Consider the following 21,166-nt stretch of genomic DNA (forward strand, 5'->3'; position numbering starts at 1 on the left):
TACTGTATGTGTACAGTATATGTAGAGAGAGTATAGTGAAAAATTATGGATGTCTTCCGTCCTTCCCCATTAGTCCCAGGCCAGCACTAGAGACAAGCATGTCTTTTACTGACTGACTGACTCAAAGAGTGATGGAGTTAGAATATTGGTTGTCCAGTTGGCTCAACAACAGACTAGTCAATAGCAGAATAGCAGAGCAATCATACTTCCAGACTTTGGGATGTAGTCTTTCCTCATTTGGCCTAACACTACAGTAACTAGCTGGATGCAGATCAATCATCCCTCCAGCCTATGTGATGTAATGTGCTGAGTACAAACTTATGGGTCCCTGGCTCATTTTGGCTTTTCCTCGTCATTGACACTCGTTTCCATAAATTGCATTCATCTTCTCTCTCTCTTTCTCTCTCTCTCTTTCTCTCTCTGTCCCTCTCTTCCTGTCTTTCTTTCTGCTTGAATGGTAATTGTAAATCATACGTTGACATTATATTTTAATTAACTGAGTTTTTATTTTATTCTCCAATCTCCCCTGTGGAGGGCGGCTTTGCTCTGTTATTTCAGTGGGGAAAAGACAGTTGAGCTTAAATAGAGCCCAGTATAATATAGTAATCCATTACAGTCCATCCATGTTACTCCTTTTTCTGTCTTTCACTTAATGTTAACAGAGAGGGAGAGAGTTGAAGAAGAAAGCAGACAATATGAATGAGAGCAGTCATTCGGAAAGAAAATGCCTCCATGTGTGTTACATAAGAGAGAGGCAGAGAGAGTAATGGAGGGGAAGGAGAGAGGGGGGGGGCAGGGAAACCAGGAGGAGGGAGGGAGATGGAGAACGATATCGTCGCTGTCGGGTGGAAACCTTGTATGTTCTAAAAAAAACGTTTACTTTTTTAGGAAATGGAAAAAGGACCCTGTGTTCCGATGCATCCAACGTGGTTATTATTTAGCCTTGTAGATCGGCTATTTTTGCTACTATTGTGTGAAACTGTAGTATGACGAAAGGCGGGGCATATTGACGAAAAAACAAGACGAATAAAGTTGAATATACAAGGTTTCTGCCAGACAGCAACGATGTGAGAAGGAGAAAGAGAGGGGGGTCTTTGAGGTGATGATGATGTAACCATGGAACTGACACCTCCAGCTTTTCCACTGGGATCAGCTCCCTGTCAGAACAGACCCTTGAGAAGGAGATTAACACGCATGAAGCAATCTGTAAATAAGCTATGCAGCACAAAGACCCACAACTTGCTAGGAAAGAGGAGGTAGATGGAGTCATTTTTGCATAACTGTGATTGGACAGTCCTTTCCCATGCTTTTGCTACATGTCGATACATCCAGATGAACCCTATTTGTCCCTATTCTGGGACAAGCGTCCTGTGAAAATAGCTGATCTACAAGCTCACAACGCATCACGTTGCGATGCAATGTCAGCCAAGAGATTTGATGTGAAGGGAAAAAAGGGGCCTGTTATAGACCTTTGGGGGACTCGGGTCAATTAAGTATATACGGTTTGAGTGGTTAAGAAAGCTTTATAAACTCCAAAAGGCTTTGGTATTAACTGACATGAGGAAGTGAGCTTTTGTTTTGTTTATGTTTGACAAAATGGGTTAGCTGTATTGCTGCCAAGGTTCATGTGTGTGGCTGAGGCTATGCTTGTTGTAAGAGCAGTAACATCAGTGGATTTGTTTTGAGTATGTTATTTTTCTTTTTACTTTTCTGTGAAGTGGATGCATCAAAATACATTTAAAAAATACACCGTGAAAGAATGTTTAATCAAGTAAAGTTGACAGAAAATGTATTGTTTTTCCACTATCAACCACGTTCACACCTGTGAGTCGGCCCCATTACAACCACTGTTTTTTGAGTCGGCCTCAGGTCTAAATGGGCTGAGGGACCCCCTGAACCACGCCTCTTGGCAGTGTGCCACCAGTATGGCAACCAATGTGGAAAGCTTGCTCTGTCTGTGCCATTGAAATAATACCCTGCCTCTCTGTATCCAGGGTGACTGCTAATCTTGGTTTGGCTATTTGGCTTGAGCTGAGTTGGACTGTGCTGGCCAAGATCATGTGTTGCTGGAGTTAATGGAAAATTATTATACTCAGTCTGTGCATTAATAGTAACAAAAAAACAACCTTGAACTAACTACTGTATGTCTGCTACTTTACCACAGCAGTTATCCAAAACCAGGCATGGCCTACACGGCTAGGTTTGAACTAGGACAATTCCATAATATCACAACACATTGTAAAGCAGTGGTTCTCAACCTTTTCTGGATCAGACCCACTTGAAAATCTCAAAAGCGTTGCCGGCCCATCCATCTGAGCCGTGTTAAGTGGTCAGATGGGTGGGCCAGATGCATTTTATTTTAATAATCAATCAATCAATTGTGTTCCGGCTTGGATCAATTTACGTTATTATTTATCTGTATCACAATCACAATGAAAACATACTTTTCAAGAAAGAAAGAAACCATTGTAGTTTTTCTTTTACATATATATATTTTTTTTTCTCTTATGATCATTAAAACATTTTTTTTTTTGATAATCACTTTTGTAAAGCAAGGTGTTGATGTCCTATATATTCTAGGCTGGAACCCAATGAACTACATACTGCTGGAACACAGTGTAATACTATGCAGCAGCATTGTATATCAATTTAGAATGAGAACGTGCAGGCATTTGCTGAAGGCTGTGTGACGGCCTAGTTGGACTGGATCCAGGGTGGTAAAGGGACCATATGAATGCTATAGTTCAGTGTCAGGTCACGAGCTGCAGTCACGCTGTAATCTGTTATGCACTTTATAACGTGTCCAGATAACGTGTCACACCTGCATCTTTTGGGTCAGAAACAGCATTATACCCTGTGATGAATTTACCAGGTGTAACTGTTGATCAAAGTCTTGCAACTTGGTCACGTGTCCAACGGAGAGCCTGGCTCACACAGAGCGAGCGACGAAAGAGGTAGAACAACATTTTTCCGACCAGTCACCCAGTGTACAACCTGCTGGAGCGTAAGGCTAGCAGGTTGATCGCTATTGAGGAAATAAACGGCACACCCATGAGGGCTGGAATGAGGCAACACTGAGGAGTTTTTTATTTGTTTTTGCTTTTGTTGGGGGGGAGGAGGACTGACTGATTGAGATCCAAATAGCTTGCCCATGTCCTCATGATGAAATACAGGCTGGATAAAATGTTTACAGTTCATTTTGAAAACAGGACTTTTACTTGTAACAAAGTATTTCTACCTTGTGGCATTATAGTACTTCCACCTCTGACAGTAGGCAATAGGCAAGCTGGTTTGCATCAGCAGGGGATGTTGTTTTCATCTTCCTTAACTCGGAACCACTGAACTGGACCACAGTACTGGCGCCAAGGCTACGACCTTCTGTTCCTACACTACATTCCCTGCCCTCTCATGTGACTGCACTGTGGGCGCACAAATGCACACAAACAAATGCACACTCATTTGCACCACACTCATTTGCAGAATTAAAATAGGGTTGTGCTCGCACACAAGTGTGCACACGGATAAAACACACTTGCATGCTCATACTACCCGCATCCGTGCCTCACACACTCACTCACTCACACTTAATAAAACTCTCATTGTGTTAGATGTTTCTGGTCAGGTCTGCTCGTTTACAAATGTGAATCTTAAAATGTTCTCTCTTTAGTCCCCCCCCTCTCTCTTTCTGTCATTGCATCAGGCATTCCTAATATGATATGATATCATAATATTATATGATATAATATCCTAAATAGGAATTTACATCGTTAACCTGCTCATAAGCTCTCTTATCTTTACATCATCTGAAAGGCTTTGTGAAGGTGATTATCTATTCACTCCATGTGACTGACACTCAATTTACAAAGAAAAAAGTCCCTCTGGTCCAGCAGACGTTTATGTACTCAAGGTGATATTCATTGTGTCAATATGAATCACTTATAAGAAGAAGAAGAAATGCACTCTAGGGGACTATTATGTATTTCAAAGTGATATTTATAGCCAGTTTTTACTACGCCCGAGTAGCAGTTTTGGCAACAACGAGGCGGTCATTGAATAATTTAAGGTCATATTAATGTTGTTGAAGAAGTAGCATCAAGTAAGCTGTGTGTGTGTGTGTGTGTGTGTGTGTGTGTGTGTGTGTTAGCTACACATGGATATACATATTTGGCCTATAAGTGCCTGCTTTGTGGGCTGTTAATTTTGTAAACCAATAAAAGAGTAATTTTGGTTGTATTCCATGAACACATAAATGCTCAACATTCTGCTTGTTCATTTGCCCTCTCTCTGTACTACACACACACACACACACACACACACACACACACACACACACACACACACACACACACACACACACACACACACACACACACACACACACACACACACACACACACACACACACACACACACACACACACAGAAGTATGAGTCATCCACAGATCTGCATGCGCCACGGTGCGAGAAGAATTCTCCATCAGCCAATGGGAATGAAGATGTTGCCGTAGCAACATGGGGGCAGTGACGGGCAGCAGCTGGGGTTGGCATTGAGAGAAGGAAGAAGGACAGAACTAGACCAGAGTAGAGGAGTTAGATAGAGATAAATCTGTTGGGTGACCCTTATATTTTTAGTGTTGTGGGTTCTCTCTGTTTCTCTCTGCCTCAGCCCACTCGCATCCACTCTCTCTCTCTCCCTCTCTGTCTGTCTGTCTCTCTCTTTTCATTTATTTCCTAATCATCTCTCTAATGTTGACTAAACTAAAATACCGTTGCTGTCAGACAGAAACCTCTTATCTCCATATTTTTTTTCATAAATGATCCAGTAGTATCATACTAGAGCATCACACAATAGCATCAAACATAGCAGATCTACAAGCTCAAAAAGTGTTGCTTCGCACAACGTTTTGAACTTGTAGATCTGATATTTTTAACAGTTTTGGACCTATTGTGTGTGTGTGTGCCCTGTTGTGAAACGCTAACGCAAAACAAAAGGACGTACCACTTTTCATCTCCATTTGTTTCTCACTGCTTCTATCCCTCCTTCCCTTCCGTGAACAGCCTGTTTGCATGTAGTTTCCCCTATTGGGCGGGCGGTAGTCTGGGAGACTTCGCCTCAGAGCCTGGACAGCAGGGGCGCGGCCACATTCTAATACAGCGCGAATACCCAATCTCAGCACCGGCCTCAGTGGCGCACCTCGCTAATCATTAGACTCTAAATCCACTTCCACTGGGAGTCTGGGTTCGACTCCCGCTTGGGATAATACTTTTTCAAACAACCGCAGACTACTTTTTTTCGCAGATAAAGTATCGTTTTGGACAATGACGGAGGCGCTCCGACTCAGCAGACCTTGAGGCCGATGAGTCGCGCGCGAGTGCCCGCGATGACCGGCCGATGGTCTGCTAGTCGACTAAGCGCTGTCCGAGTTATGTACCGATAGGCACAGAATCGTAAATGATGTTGTGGGGACTGCGTTTGCCCAAACTGCCACTCAGTGCACTAACATAGCTCGCGTTGCCAGGCTCTCTCCCCACCCGCCCCCCACCCCCTTGCGCTTCAACTACATGCAAAAAGGCTGTTCGCTTCCCTTCCACTCTATCACTCACTGTGTCCCACCTTCCTTTCCCTCCCTCCCTTCCCCAGCCCGGCCCGGCCACTCCCTGCTTTACCCTTCTGTCCTCCCCCCTCCTTCTCTTTCCTTCTTGCCTCCTTTCCTCGCTCGCTCCTTCTACCACCTTTGCTTTCTGTCTTGTCCTTTCTGGTCACCTTCATCCTCGACCACCCCTCTGTCTCTGTTCTCTCTGTTCTCTCTGACCTATCGTATGTCTATCTTATCTGTCTTATGTCTACCTGATCTATCTTATTGAACTATCTTGTCTGTTATCTAGCTGTCTAAATGTCTGCCTCTTTGTCTGTCTGTCTGTCTATCTAACTATCTAGTCTAACTTATCTACAGTATCTCATGTCTATTTTATCGTATGTCTACCTTATGTATCTTGACGGTCTTATCTATTTTATTTCACGTCTATCTTATCTATGTATCTTATGTCTGTCTGTCTTATGTTGTAAATGTGTTGGCCAGTGGTGTGTTCTACCGTCAGATGCTGTGTACGGCGTACACCTTGAGATTATTTTTCGTCGCCATCGTATACCTTCAAAAACTGTTCAAAACAGCGCATCTGATACGCTGTGATACGCTGTGATACGCTAACTGCCCAAGGCAGGGGGGGCAGCAAGAATGTGGGCTAACTCTGAGTTGATGGCTTATCAAGTGTGAAGCTATTGTTCTTGAGGTGATAAGTAATGGCTGCGACGGAATTCACACATTAACAACGACGCGAATACTAATGAAGTACTTTAATCAGGCGCGTCTGATGCGTCTCCAGAACAGCCTCCGTCTGCTGCACCAGAGGCAGAGACACGGCCACTGTCCCGGACAGAATCGCTCTCTCTGCTCTCATCTGTAGCCCCATATAGTACCTCTCCCTCCGCTATGTAGCTCCGAGATGAGGTCCTATATCGTTCTCTGCCGTTCGGCTGAAAAATGTCCGCACATTTGCCACTTTACATGTTTCTTACCCCTTTCTGCACATCGTATCCAAAAAGTAAATGTATTCTGAAATGATCACAGATGTTTGAAATTTTAACTCACCATAAAATCTAACAAACGAGTTGAAAAAAGTGTTTAAATCGCTTCTCTCCTGAGCCGGTTCAATAATATTATGCATTAGAAGATGCAATTCAACATTTGACCAGTAGGGCAATCAGTAATGTTATCTCTATGGGCGCAACTCTTGCGCAATGTCTTAAAAACATGTAACCGGCGGAGGAGAGAGGCGAATAAAGTGCTTTTTTCAACTCGTTTGTTGGATTTTATGGTGAGTTAAATTTTCAAACATCTGTGATCATTTCAGAATACCTTTACTTTTTGGATACGATGTGCAGAAAGGGGTAAGAAACATGTAAAGTGGCAAATGTGCGGACATTTTTCAGCCGAACGGCAGAGAACGATATGGAACCTCATATCGGAGCTATACAGCGGAGGGTGAGGTTCCGATTGGAGCTACTCTCATCTGCTGACACTACACTCAATAAGGAAAACCAGCCTGTCGATTCCAGCGTTGCTCTTGTTTTCACATTCAATATTTTTGTGGGCCACGAAAATGTTCACATTTTGTGGGAGGCAGGGAATAATCATAGTATACCTTCAAAAAAAAAGTAGAACACAACACTGGTGTTGGCCATTAGCTTTTCTATATTTAGACATCCCTAGACCAACACGTATGCAAAAACGCTTACCACACACACACACACACACACACACACACACACACACACACACACACACACACACACACACACACACACACACACACACACACGCACAGCTTCTACCAGCTATCAGTATTCGTGGGTGTATCAACACCTTCAACTCATGAATTCAGGGGAGCAGAAATCCCCCAACTGGAAACATTATCCTCTCCCATCACCTCCGTACCACTCAATTACTTCACGTCCAAGATGAACGCGTTTTGTTGAAAACAAAATCATCACCACTGTGTCCATTTCTTTCTCAATTATTATCAGATAATATCTTAAGGATTTGGATTTTGGCATGGTTGGCAACAATGGAGCCCAGTTAGTTTTCAGAGGTCTTGTGATATTTTGCTGCCAATTCAGAGAACTAATGTCCTCGAGCAGGAAATGAAACCATCTCCACTGGGCAACACTTATGTTGAGACTATTAAATAACTGTGTCAATAAGCGGTTTGGCTTGTGCTGAATTTTTCCCTCAACAACAAAGCTTATTAAATCCTGTTTTAAAACTGTATAAATCCCCGGAAAGGGATTAAACAGGAAGGAATGCACTTCCGTGAAAAACTGTAATTATACACACACACACCATACAGTTAATAACCGTAGTTTTGGAAGTCCCTGACATTCTGAATGGAAAGCACCTTTCAGTGCTTCTATTAAAGGTGAAGTGGTCACTCCATTTTCTCTTTTAGTTTCTACAAGCCAGTAGCTGAGATGGGCCATAAAAATGGAGACCAGGAAATTAGATGGTCCTGGCGGGAATCGATCTCAGGCAAGCAATCAATGCTACATGTAGCTCCACAGATTGGGCTCTTAAGCGCTGTACCATTTCTGGAGACAACTTTGGGCTTAATTTTTATTCTGTAGGTTAGCATACAGGTGTGCACATACAGTACGGGCAGGCGCAGCTTGTGACTTTGTTTCTTTGTCCTAGACAATTTAACTACGGTATATGTTAAACCTTATGCAAGTGGAAGTAGTGGTAAATCATTGTTTTTAAATAACCAGCAACAGATCAGTGGTATAAATTGACTGGTGCATGAAATTGTACATTTCTAAACTTGCATAGCCAAAGTGAGACACAAGTGCATTTAAGTGTAATGAATATTATAATGCCTTTTGATGCTAACCTCCAGGGTGTTTCTTTCTATCTCTCTCTGTAGATCACAGAGCTGGATGATGAGAAGGGTGAGACGGAGTGCGAGGAGCTGCCTCAGGACGGAGAGGAGGGCCCTGCCCCTTCCCAATCACATGATACCGGCAGCCCATCAGACAGGTAGCGCACACGCTCGCTCGCGCACACACACACACACACACACACACACACACACACACACACACACACACACACACACACACACACACACACACACACACACACACACACACACACACACACACACACACACACACACATCAAACACCTCTGGGTCTCAGTGCTCATCCACCGTTCCGATTAGCATCAAAGCAATGTAAACCATCCGCCGTAGTAATTTATGCTGTCAATTATTAGTTAAATCCTGTCAGACAAGGCCCTGTCAGGCCAGGCATTCATGTTCATAACACTCTGATTATGCGTTACGTTCCTCTCAATTTACTGTAGGTTAAGTCCCCTCTGCCAAAGGCAGCCACTAATTTAGTTATGCAACCATTGGATTCTGTTGAGAACAAGTGTAAAGGGCTACAACTGCTGTCTTTGGGGCTATGGTGGGCATCTGAGGCGAGGACATTTTCATTGATTTAATTTGTCAGCAAGTGTGGGAATAGTTTACCACATTTTTATATGTAAGCTTACAAGCTTAAGATGCATACAGTATTATGTAGGTGTGATAAGCTTTTGCTTTCGTGCATAGCTGTAAAAACATTTCTTAACCTTGAGGAGGGGACACATGTTACTGTCAGTCAAGTAAAGGAACAACAAAAACAAAACAGGCCTGTGTTTTACTGGGTGCTTCAACCACAGTTCTTTGGCTCAGGGTCCGGTAAATCAGAATCAGAATCAGAATCAGGTTTATTGTCACATCACAGGTTTACAAGGTAAAAAAGTGGGTGAAATTCGTTTTTGTATAACACTCCCATCGCAACGTTAAATTCCGTAGAAAGAAGAGTGGGGAGAGAGAAAAAGAAGAGGGGTAGGGGGTTAAGTGGGAAGGAGATCAACAGAGAACAATAGAAGGCCAAAAACAAGTTATCTACATATTTACAAAGTACCTGAGATAAGAGACAAACTAAGGTGCCTGAGCATAGCAGCAATGTATGTATACTGTGCATGATATACTTATAGACGCTAAGGTGCTTAGAGAGAAAAATAGCGCAATAATAAAAAATCAAAAAAAGTTTGTGCGTTATACATGGGGATTAAGGTGCAGAGGGTCAGTGCGTGTTCACCTAAAGGGTGGACTGACCCTGGTATAATCCGCAAGTAGCTCCATGAAGGAGAGCAACAAAAAGTAATCTTTAGCATTTTGACTAAAGCTTTTGCCACAAAGAGTACAATTAAAGCCCTTTCTCCTGTGTGTATCAACATGTGTTTCTTAAGATTAGCATTTTGACTAAAGCTTTTGTCACAAACTGTACAGCTGAAGGTTTTTTTTTTTTTTTTTTTTCGCTGGTATGATTCCTCATAAGTCCAAGTCATTTTCCTGGTATAATAATCCACAGGTGTGTTCAGGAAGAGCCAGAAAAGTCTGCAACCAGCTGGGCAGTACCGCCTGTTGTCAGGCTGCTGAAAAGGGCTCATGCTTCATTCAGCATTCTGACAGCAGCCGGGTTAAAACTATTCCAGAACCTGGTGGTGGAACTCTTGATACTGTGGTAGGTCCCCTTGCCCGGTCGCGGTCGTTGTAGGGTTCTGAACAGTCTGTGACTTGGGTGGTACTTGTCCTTGATGATGCGCTTGGCTTTGACCACGCACCGCTTCTTGTACAGATCCTGAAGCGCTGGGAGCTCGCTTCCCATTATTCGCTCTGCCGATCGCACTACTCGCTGTAGGTTGATCTTCTCTCGGGCAGTGCAGTTCCCGTACCAGGCCGTGATGCAGCCTGTTAGGACGCCTTCAACCGAACTGTTGTAGTACAGCTTGAGGATGCGCTGTCCTACTCCAAGCTTATTCAGGCGGCGGAGCCAGTACAGTCTCTGCTGAGCCTAGAGCCTAGAGGTTGAGTTACATACTGTACAGGCAGACTTCTTGGTACTGTTGGAGTTGATGGGACTGTTTAATTGGAACAACTATAATAAATCTATTCAACACCTAGTAAATTGCTATCTCATGTTCCGAATCCAGAACCCACCACTAGGGATGCAACTATCGACTATCTTCTTAGCAATGATTCTTTCGCTTATCGAGAAGCGTGCTTTTTTTATTGTGTATTTTTCATCAACAATCCAACACAAAATATAATGGATTATTTATAATTGACTTAATCAATTTGTTTGATCAATCTATTGATATATCTTTTGTATATCCCTATTTTATACTTTATCGTACAAGAAATGTTGCACAGAAATACAGATATAGCCGATCTACAAGCTCACAACACATCACAAGGCATTTTTAGCTTGTAAATCGTCCATTTTCTGTATTTTTTTTAATTGATAATTGTATTTAAATTGATTATTTGTAAAGCTTTTAAGTTCAATTAACTGTTGCATCCTTACCCATCACCTTAATTGTTTTTTTAGTTTTCATGTGCAAATCTTATGGTCTATTATTTTCCCAGTTTCATTATGTGCAAGTCAAGCACAGTTGAGAACACCAGAGAATCCGACAACATAATGTTCTGGCATCGTTAACCAGTGGCAGACTTGGTTTGAGAATTTGGCCACTGACTTGACAGGTCATCTCAGACACCACATGCACACAGTAAAATCCTCAGTGTTAAATGTATTCAGAGAGAGTTCAATTGTAACCAAATGGAGAGAAATATGCATTAAACACTTATTTTTGGTGTAATACTTGAAATTTGTTTTGTATCATTACCACCCTAACTACGCACACTTAGGACAGCTTTTTATTCCAGAAAAGGCTGCGGCTCCTGTTAATGTCTTCCTAGTTCACCACTTAATCCCTTTATACTTCATTGTTGCCAGGCAGATACTGAAAATAGCCAATCTACAACCTCACAACACAACGTTGCGATGCGTTGAGAGGTTTTAGTTCTGAATGTTTGCCCCATTTTCGCCAAATGTTTGTCCGCCAATTTGTGCCAAAATGTATGCCTACTTTAACATGCCAAGAATAGGGACGCTAGGGTTAAGCAGACATTCTGAAAACCTGAGCTGCGAACTGTTGACATACGGCTACTGTCTAGTCTGACAAGCTTACACAGACTCATACATAGGATAAAGAGTATATTCTTCCAGACTGAGGGTCCTAGGGTCATGGTTCAATCTCCCAGGAAAAATATGCTGATCCTCTCTGCTCTCCTGACCTTGATGATCTGCTTTAAATGGCTACAGACCACCACACCACATCCAGAATGACATTTCATGGTGTGTGAATGTGAAATACATTGTAACGTACTTTGGAAAAAGGCGCTGCTATATAAATGCAGTCCATTTACCATCATTCCAACCGCCTGTCTCTTTCACCATCATTCCAACCGCCTGTCTCTTTCACCCTCACTTCTCCATACGCCTCCCCTGCAATATGTAAACTCGTCGCAGTTTTTGAAAACCCCTGCTCTAGAATGTTACACCAATCCTCCACCCGACATCTATGGACAAAGTTAGGGTAGCCATTGTTGTAGCTAGTGCGCATGGTCACCACCTCCCTCCCCAAAATTCCAAACAGATCCTTTCAGGCTTCACAGCTGCGTTGGCTTTTCATTACAAACATGCCATCATGAAAACGACTTTATTATTGCCACTTTGACCTCAAGGGTGATGGTTTTATGTGCTTAATTTGGATTGAATGACAGTAACAAGTGGGTTGTCTTGTTCAAAGAATGGCATGGCATAGATTACATTTAGTCTCCTTGTCCTTTGAAGTAGGTCATGGCTTTGTAGCGGTGCAACAGTTAATCAATTAAAAAAATAATTTATCCCTGTTTTAGGCAAACATTTTCAAAACATTTTTAAAGTAGTGACAATGGCAGATCTACAAGCTCACTGCCACGCATTGTGAGCATTTAGATCTGCTATTTTCACAGTTTTTGCACGACACCGTTATGCGACAAAGTATAAAATAGACCTCAAGTGGTTAATCGATTCATTGATATATACATGAATAAATAAGTAAATACATATATTACTCGTAGCTGAAGAAACCGAACTATTAGAAATGAAGGATTGTATTGTCTTTACCATGCACAGTATACATATTAATCACATTGACATGGCCATTGATTTCTAGTTACTCAATACCTAGTTTCCTGTAAGATAAACACAGTTATAAACGCAGCACTTTGAAGTTAGAACTGCTCTGTGGTTTTTCTATATCGCAATATTGGGTCTGTTTTAGAGCAGGAGTCTGATCACAGCCGTGCGTGTGTGTGTGTGTGCGTGCGTGCGCTTCACTGGGGGGTTTATTAGGTCAGGGTCATGCTGCCAGCCATGTTCCACTGGCCTTAAGATGATTACATGCACTAATCCATAATCCACAGGCGCATACACGTACGTACCCACAAGAGTCACGTAGGCTTGCCTTGGCACAGTTGGCAGAACACTGCTTGCATGAAAGATACTTTTGACCCCCATAAACGTTGAGGTCTCACGTAGACACTCTCTCTCACTCACTCACTAATTTTGTGGCTCTCCAAGTACATGGCCAGCTGAGCTAAAAGCATGCTTGTACACATACATCACTGCATACACACGCATAAGCCCAAACCTCTTGGATCCATGTACTGCAGTCACTCACTAAAGCTCCCAAACATACATCCGCACAAACCTCATGCATGCTTCTTATTTATAAGACAACACTGAACATGTTTATTTGCCAAACCAGGCCTGGGTTTAACAACTTCTGTTATGGAATGTGTACATTTGTGTGTGAGCTTTAGGTAGCTGCTGCCCAGTTGGGGCTTAGATAAAACACACACACACACACACACACACACACACACACACACACACACACACACACACACACACACACACACACACACACACACACACACACACACACACACACACACACACACACACACACACACACACACACACACACACACACACACACACACACACTTTTATTGTTGTATATAGAAGTGGAGAAGTGTTGTAGCAATTACTTGTCGTGTGAGGTCCACCATGTGGGTAATTGTATGTAGTATCATTCAGTATTATTAATGTGGTATCTACAGTAAAAGTAGTCCGTACCGCACTGTCTAGTCTGGGAGGACCCTTGTTCTCCCCAATTTAGTCGTTATGGCAAGTGATTCCTCCCCACACACATTTTCTGTGTTGTCACTGCTGTCGTATCCTACTGACTCACCTGTCAGTGAGAACGTAGAACCTTCGTCTTACTTCTCCCGCCCAACACTCCCTGCTGACAGGTGCCACTCCAGCCCGTAGGATTATGTGTAATGACCAATATCACCCTCCCTGCCCGGCTTCCCTCCTCCGAACACGGGCCAATTGTGTTCGTGTTGTAGATGCTTGACAAAGCCGGATGCACCACGGTGGATTCGAACCCACAACCTCCGTTGTGGTGGGCAGGGACTTTACCTCTGCGCCACTCGAGCACTACTCGGTGCCATAAAACTTAACCGTCTGGCGTCTGCCCACATCCAGAAGTCACTTTGCAGTATGCACTGATATGCACTCAAACACACAGGTGGGTGGGGAAAACCCCAGGTGGCAATCCATGTTTACGTATCAGAAACCACCTTATGCCTACACCTCACCTCTGCAACTGACCTATACTGTATTACTAATGCTGCTATGGTTTTGTGAATGAAGCCTCTTTTATATGCAATTTAAAAATGTTATCGTGTTAAAGCCCATTGTATAATTTGAATGATGATTGACACTCTGGCAAATAAAGAATGGAGGTTTATCTTGTATATGCAAAAAAGGTTTTACTGAAGTAATGTACACTTACAACTTAACCGCTTGTAAAGTTGTGCATATTCATGGAGTCATTATGGACAAACAGGCACAACAACGTGATGTGTTTAAAAAACACAGGTCTTCTCTCGCACTCTGAAACTGAGAGAAAGTCTGAGTTTTTCTTGACAATTGATATTTTGGATGCAGCGTGATTCATTGTGCATAATCTTTCGTCCACTATTAGTCATATTTTATTGGCAATATTGAAACCTTTAACCACTTAAGCCCTATTTTATACTTTCAAGGATGTTAAAAAAACCTACCAAAAAATGTACAAGGTCACAATGCGTTACATATGTATGACACATAGATTGACCATTCTTGCTATTTTTTTAAGCAATAACAGTGGAGATGGGTTCTGGAATAATCCTGATTTAAAGACTGTGATTATTAATGGTGACCCCTCTCCCCGTATTACATGCAGCCCCACAGATTTCATACAGCAGTGAGCCTAGCTCACTATGTGCCAGACTGAGATGTCTTATTTGTTGCATTATTACTCACCACAATATTTCCTGGCAATATTTCCCACCCACTCTGCGTCACTGAGATGCCAATCCCTGCCCAGAACCAGAGCCGTGTGCGCACGCGCTCTCATCTGTATTGAATGGACTTGAACCTATAAAACTGCACTTTCTTTAATTCACTCTCAACTGGTATGGGTGTTTAAAACCGGTTAGTGTTTAATTTGTCTGTCTCTCCCAAAAGGCATGTGTTGGGGAAGTGAAGTGGTTCTTTGAACATATTTGTTTGTTTGTTTTTATGCTTAGCTGGTTGTGACAGCTCTGGGAGAGCGGGAGAGAAACCTCATTCAGTCACTCAGCAGTAACTGCTCATGTTGTTTGTCCAGTGTTTGACAGACAGGGGAGTGTGCCCTTGACGGCCATTGCTGTGCTCCTTTAATAGACTCTGACAGCCGCCGCATGCACGGGCGCGTGCGTGCACACACACACACACACACACACACACACACACACACACACACACACACACACACACACACACACACACACACACCATAGATTTCGACAGTCATTGCTCACCTCAGTTCTTTATATAATACCATGGCACTGGATTTCCAACTTTTTCTAGTCTCGCTCTCTCTGCCATTCTCCATCCATCTCTGTCTGTGGCTATTGACTGTAGTCTCTCTCCATGGAAACTATTTCTCATGAGGGCACATAAATAGGTGTTTGTGTGTTTGTTTTGGGGATGGGGGGTCAGATGGGGTTGTGTAAGGGAGGAAGGGGGGTTAGCAAGAGGGACATGGACTGTTTGGGGAGTTGTTACCAATGAGAGAGAGAGAGAAAAGGGTTGTTGTGACATTCAGGGTGTCCCACAAGTGCCGGCCACCGGCTGGATGGCCGAACACAAAAACTACATTGACTGATCATCCCATCGATATCACAAAAACGAAAGAATTCACTGCTAGTTATGTGCGCTTATCAGACACATTTGTCCAGCCACCAACTATGTTGGTGCTCCCCTTGTATTCAAAAAGCTAAGAGCCCCAGCTGTGTAGAATATCGTTGCTGTCTGGCTGAAACCTTATACATACCGTATGTCCAAACTGTTACTTTTCAGGAAATATATAAAAAGCTGTGTTGCAGGATGCAATTTACTTATTACTCAGTCACAAGCTCTTGTTAATAATTTTTCATTGGTTCAATATTTAGAAAACCCACAGGCAGACGTAACCACTTTTCACTTTCAAAATCTTACAGATACAATGCCCTGTATCTGTAACTTTTACCGCTGTGCTGACTCTGGTGCCTGAATTTCCTCTGCGGGATCAATAAAGGCAACTAACTATCTATCTATCCATCTATCGTATCTATTTATCTATCTAATTATCTAACTAATTATGTCTGCGTTGTGAGCTTTTTGATCAGCTATTTTCGCTTCTTTTGCAAGACCCACGATGAAGTACGGCATTAATTTAAGAAAAACACAATTATATATGATTATTTAAAATCTACAGTAAGTCTTACACATAATAGGCCTATTGTGACAGAACCTGATCCATCCATCAGTCACTCACTAAAACACACACACACACACACACACACACACACACACACACACACACACACACACACACACACACACACACACACACACACACACACACACACACCAAATAATATACTGTACGAGAAAAAAGCATGTGCACATCCAGACCCAAGTGTGGGAGGAGGTGCGGGTCAAGTCAGTTTACATAACAGTAATGCATGTAAACTGTATGTATGTTTCCACTCAGCAGCTTGACATTGAATACACTTAGTAAAACACCCTGGACATACTGCAGTTCCTCTTTCCTGGGTGATCTTACGCCATGATTTTACAGTGTAATTTGCATGTTTTTGCCACCATGCAAAAAAGACTTCCTTGTCACTGTAACTCATTTTGGTCACTCACTTCTACAACATGGTGCCATGCTCCTTGTAACCGTGGGTAACCATGGGTCACTCTAAACATTCCATGACAGCAGATCTACGTCTAATGTGTCAGACTTGACCTCGACATTACATGTGGTCACACCCACTTGTTTTCACACCTCAGTACATTCCCCGTCCTATGCGTGTCTTGTTTGCCTGCATGCATGCGCTATATATACATATACTGTAGTGTTATAGTAGTAGCAGATCTACAAGCTCACAACGCATCGCTACTACTTTAGTGCGACACTCTTGTATGATGAAGTGGGGCCTTCATTTATGAAAAAAAACATAAAATGTTGACATGGAGATACAAGGTTTCTGCCCGACAGTGACTATAATTATGTAAGGCTGACCTTCAAAGCTTTTTGTCTAGTTTGCAATGCATGCATGTATGTGTTATGTCTGTAGTGTAGGGCTGACCTTCATAGCTTTTTAGGGGTGTTTGAGCTATTGGCCCAAAATTCTAATTCTATAACTTAATAAGTTTAGGAATTAATGAGTCCCAGCTCACTTTGCTTGTCTGCTGCTCTAAACTGCTTGAAACTGCAGAAGTTAAATAAAACATGAGTTGCAGCCTCAGACTGTAAAGCACAAAATATATACATTTTATGCATTAGACGACAAAGCTTATACTGTAACGCATTAAATCCGGGGACGCATCTGTCATTTTCTTCTTTCTTTGGGCTATTCAAAAATATGCCGCGCTATGAGCTTGTAGATCTGCTATTTTTGAATAGCCAAAGTAATCTAAAATGACAGATGTGTTCCCGGATTTAATGGATTAAAGCGAGCTGCGTTACGACGCTGCTGAAAATTGGAAATACTCCAGTAAAGTAAAAAATACCTCAAAATTGTACTCAAGTACAACACTCAAGTACGTGCAACCGCATCTCTCTTCTCCGTCCATATGGCGCAAGCCTGTACTAAAGGAGAGGGAGGTGCATGGTTGAAATGCCTTCCCATGGCATCGAACGAAGCTCTGAAGGTTAGAAGTAATTGGGTCAGCCCTCCTTGTAATGTGTGTTCATGGGCAAACATTCATGTACTGGGAATTGTACCCAGGCCTATAGATAGCTGTGTCCTGACCTACAGTGTACACATCTATCATGTGTGTGTATCTGCTTATGTACAGTTTATAGATAGCAGTGTCCTGACCCTCAAATTCTTCCGTCTACATTGAGCCCACCTGCTTGTTTACTGCAGCTGAGATGCCTATAAGTATACAGAGCCAGTTTGGGCGCCAAACTGGTAGGCCTGTCACAATTATTACATAATCGCCTAAACACAGTTATAAGAGATAATCGTGATAATTTGTTGCATAATCGTCATAATAATTTACATGTTTCATATTTTCCCAAAAAATCCCAAAATGTGGAAATAGCATATCTACAAGCTGAAAACGTGTTGCAGCGCAACGCGTTTTGAGCTTAAGTATAAAGTAATTAAATATGTGTTATTTGTCATATCTGCCTAGTGCTGCATTTGTTTACAAAGCCTAAAAGCCAAACAGAAATGTATTTTTTATTCATAATATTCCTATAATGTTCAACGACAGAAACACAATTAAGTCGTTAATTGCAATATTTGAGTGACCATTAATCGTCAATCGTGTGTGTGTGTGTGTGTGTGTGTGTGTGTGTGTGTGTGAGTGACGTGTGTCCTATATTGAACACCCAGATTCAAGCTTGGCGTGATGTAGTACTGTGTCAGTGCTACTACAGTAGATTTTCAGGCTACGCTGAAAATCTAGTATACGCACACACACACACACAGTGTCAGACTAGTGCATATATATAGTACAGTATACTGTATGCTTAGGAGCAAAACCCCTTCCTGCGGCTGCATCACCCACAGGAGGTAGAGGACAATTGGAGCGCTCATGTATTGTTATATCCTATTTTGTTTTTTAAAGAAGAAGTTCGTCCTGACTTGCAGTATGTGTAAACATTACCCACCGTTTATGGGTCGGCCTGTGCATCACTAGTGAGTTCAGTAGGTTGCCACAGCAGTGAAGTTAGTACACTCACTGAGTGGGGATTGACCAAGTGCGCTAGTTGACTCCCATCAGATTATGCGTGTCAATAACTCCTCACTAGCAGTAGACAGACCTCTTCTTTCAATGTTTCTTCTTCCCTCTCCCATCTCTCATCCCCCTGGCTTCAGATTATGCCAAGGCTCTGATACCTGGTACAGTTACAGAATATGATATACCAGCCAGTCTAGATAACACACACACACACACACACACACACACACACACACACACACACACACACACACACACACACACACACACACACACACTCACACCTTATCAGTTGTCACCCACAGTACTGGCACTGCTATTTTACCTTGAATATGGAAGGCGTACCCAAATGTTTGTTCTCAAGACGGTTAAGGAAAAGAAGGAGAACGTATTGCGTCTGCTGATTGCACCATGAACTGCTATCTGCCCTGTTTTAAGGTCTGATTCCCAAAACTATTGCGCTAATGATAACACTCCCATAACGTTTTGCAGCTGAGTGCAATTTGCCCTGGTTTTGCATCTCATAGCAATTATTCATGTGGCAAAGTATAAATGGTGGCTTTGTTCCAGACTATTTATTTGTTTACTGATGCACCTTTGACTGTCACTGAGGAGTTTGTGAAGCTGTTGCTGTCATTATGTAGGCCTAGCAAAAGCCTGAAAATAGGCCGTGCCAGTATAGTAATCAAAATGTTAAGCGCAATCAATCATTGTTTGGGAATTTGTTTCTATTTGAAATATGATCTAGTTTGTAATGGGAGAGATCACCAGTTGTTGACTGACACTATCCTAAATAGTAAAATAAATAATAAAAAAAGAAAAGTTTTCTGACCATCTACTAAAATTGGAAGAAGAATAGACAAACTTGAACACTTTTGAACACTTTTTGACTTTTGAATTGTAGATACTAGACAAACATCTCTCAGATGGGTCCCTGGGCTATGAACCCCCCCCCCCATCTCTCTCTCTCTGACTTGCTATCTTATTATTATCTTGTTTTATTTCTAAAAGTGGTATATGATGTACAAGGAAAGTGATAACCATGATAACATGCAAATAATAAGACGGATTACTTCTGTTGCACATGTGATTAACATTGCAGAAGAAAAGGAAGTATGCATACAGTATGTGCAGAAATAGCGTCACAGTCTCTCCTTGTGTTGACACTCACATTGTGATATGAGATTAGATATCATCTTGGATGATTTTCCTATTTTCAAATGGCCGAAATACATATAGGTCTGAAGTGGTTAGTGCGTGTTGTAATAATAATCAAAATCTACAAAGTAACTAGTAACTAAAGTTTTCATATAATTGTAGTTAAGTAAAAGTACAATATTTTCCTCTGAGATGTAGTGGAGTAGAAGTAAAAGTATAGAACATTTTAAATACTAAAGAAAGTTAAATATATCTCAAAAGTACAATACTTGAGTAAATGTGGCTTTCCACCACTACCTGAAACCGTTCTTTTGTGTCAATAATTTCTGAAAGCACCAACAGTCATCCCCTATAACCACTCGCCAGAGGATGTACTGGCGAGTGGTCAGTACTGGTCAGTCCAGTCAATTATCGAACAAATATGTTATTGTTAAGCCAACGGTAGCATGGCAGATTTAATGTCCCTCCCAGAGAACCCAGATTATACCGCAGAACTCCGCTATGATCTCATAAGCTCTTGTGTAACTTTTTAACTCGGGTTGTAGTGATGTTGATCCACTGGAGAACACGCTGCTTGACTCATTGAGTCATTATTATATTTAGTGAGTCATTAGATGCACAGCCATGTTTATCAGTGTGCATAAAAACCTCATCACAGATCTACAAACAGAGATCAAGGTTATCAAACGGAACAGACAGTGAGATTCATCATAATATGAGTTCCATTTGCGCCCCGTTTCTCTCCCCTTCTTCTGTCTTCGTATCTCTTTGTCAGTTTTGCCTTTCCCTCTTTGGCCCGATCTCTGCCTCTAGCCCTAATTCCTTGTTTCCCTCATGCTCTTCTCTCACTTTCTCGCTGCGTTAGCTTCCTCTGTCCTCTCTCCTTCCCTCCGTGGCTGAGGGCTCCAGTCGGTCTTTCACACTAATAAGAGTGAGATTCTGTTCTGTTCTGACTGTCATACCAAAGGGCTTATGGTCTTACATAAAAGAGACAGGTCTATGTATGCGTGCACGTGTCCGTGTATTGCCTGTGAATCCCTTTGTGCTTGTGCCCCTTAGTGTATATCTGCAGCCGTGTGTGTTTGTCTGGCCGACTGGCTCGCTGGATAACTGCTGAGTTATAGTCAGTGCTGAGCACAAACCCCCTCCCACTTGCTGCCCCATGATTGGCTC

At 42.3% G+C, this 21,166-nt stretch overlaps 1 protein-coding gene across 5 annotated transcripts in view; it reads left to right on the plus strand.

Moving 5' to 3' along the window:
- The window catches only part of fam13b (family with sequence similarity 13 member B), an 83,598-nt gene that overhangs the window by 36,281 nt on the left and 26,151 nt on the right, over positions 1-21,166 (plus strand). For all 5 annotated transcript variants that reach the window (XM_084042007.1, XM_084042008.1, XM_084042005.1 and 2 more), the window contains one exon: positions 8,479-8,591. In XM_084042007.1, coding sequence (XP_083898133.1) covers positions 8,479-8,591 — 113 coding nt within the window. The remainder of the gene's footprint in view (positions 1-8,478; positions 8,592-21,166) is intronic.

This window comes from Gymnoscopelus microlampas, assembly GCF_963454915.1.
Source record: "Gymnoscopelus microlampas genome assembly, chromosome: 18".
Lineage (NCBI taxonomy): Eukaryota > Metazoa > Chordata > Actinopteri > Myctophiformes > Myctophidae > Gymnoscopelus > Gymnoscopelus microlampas.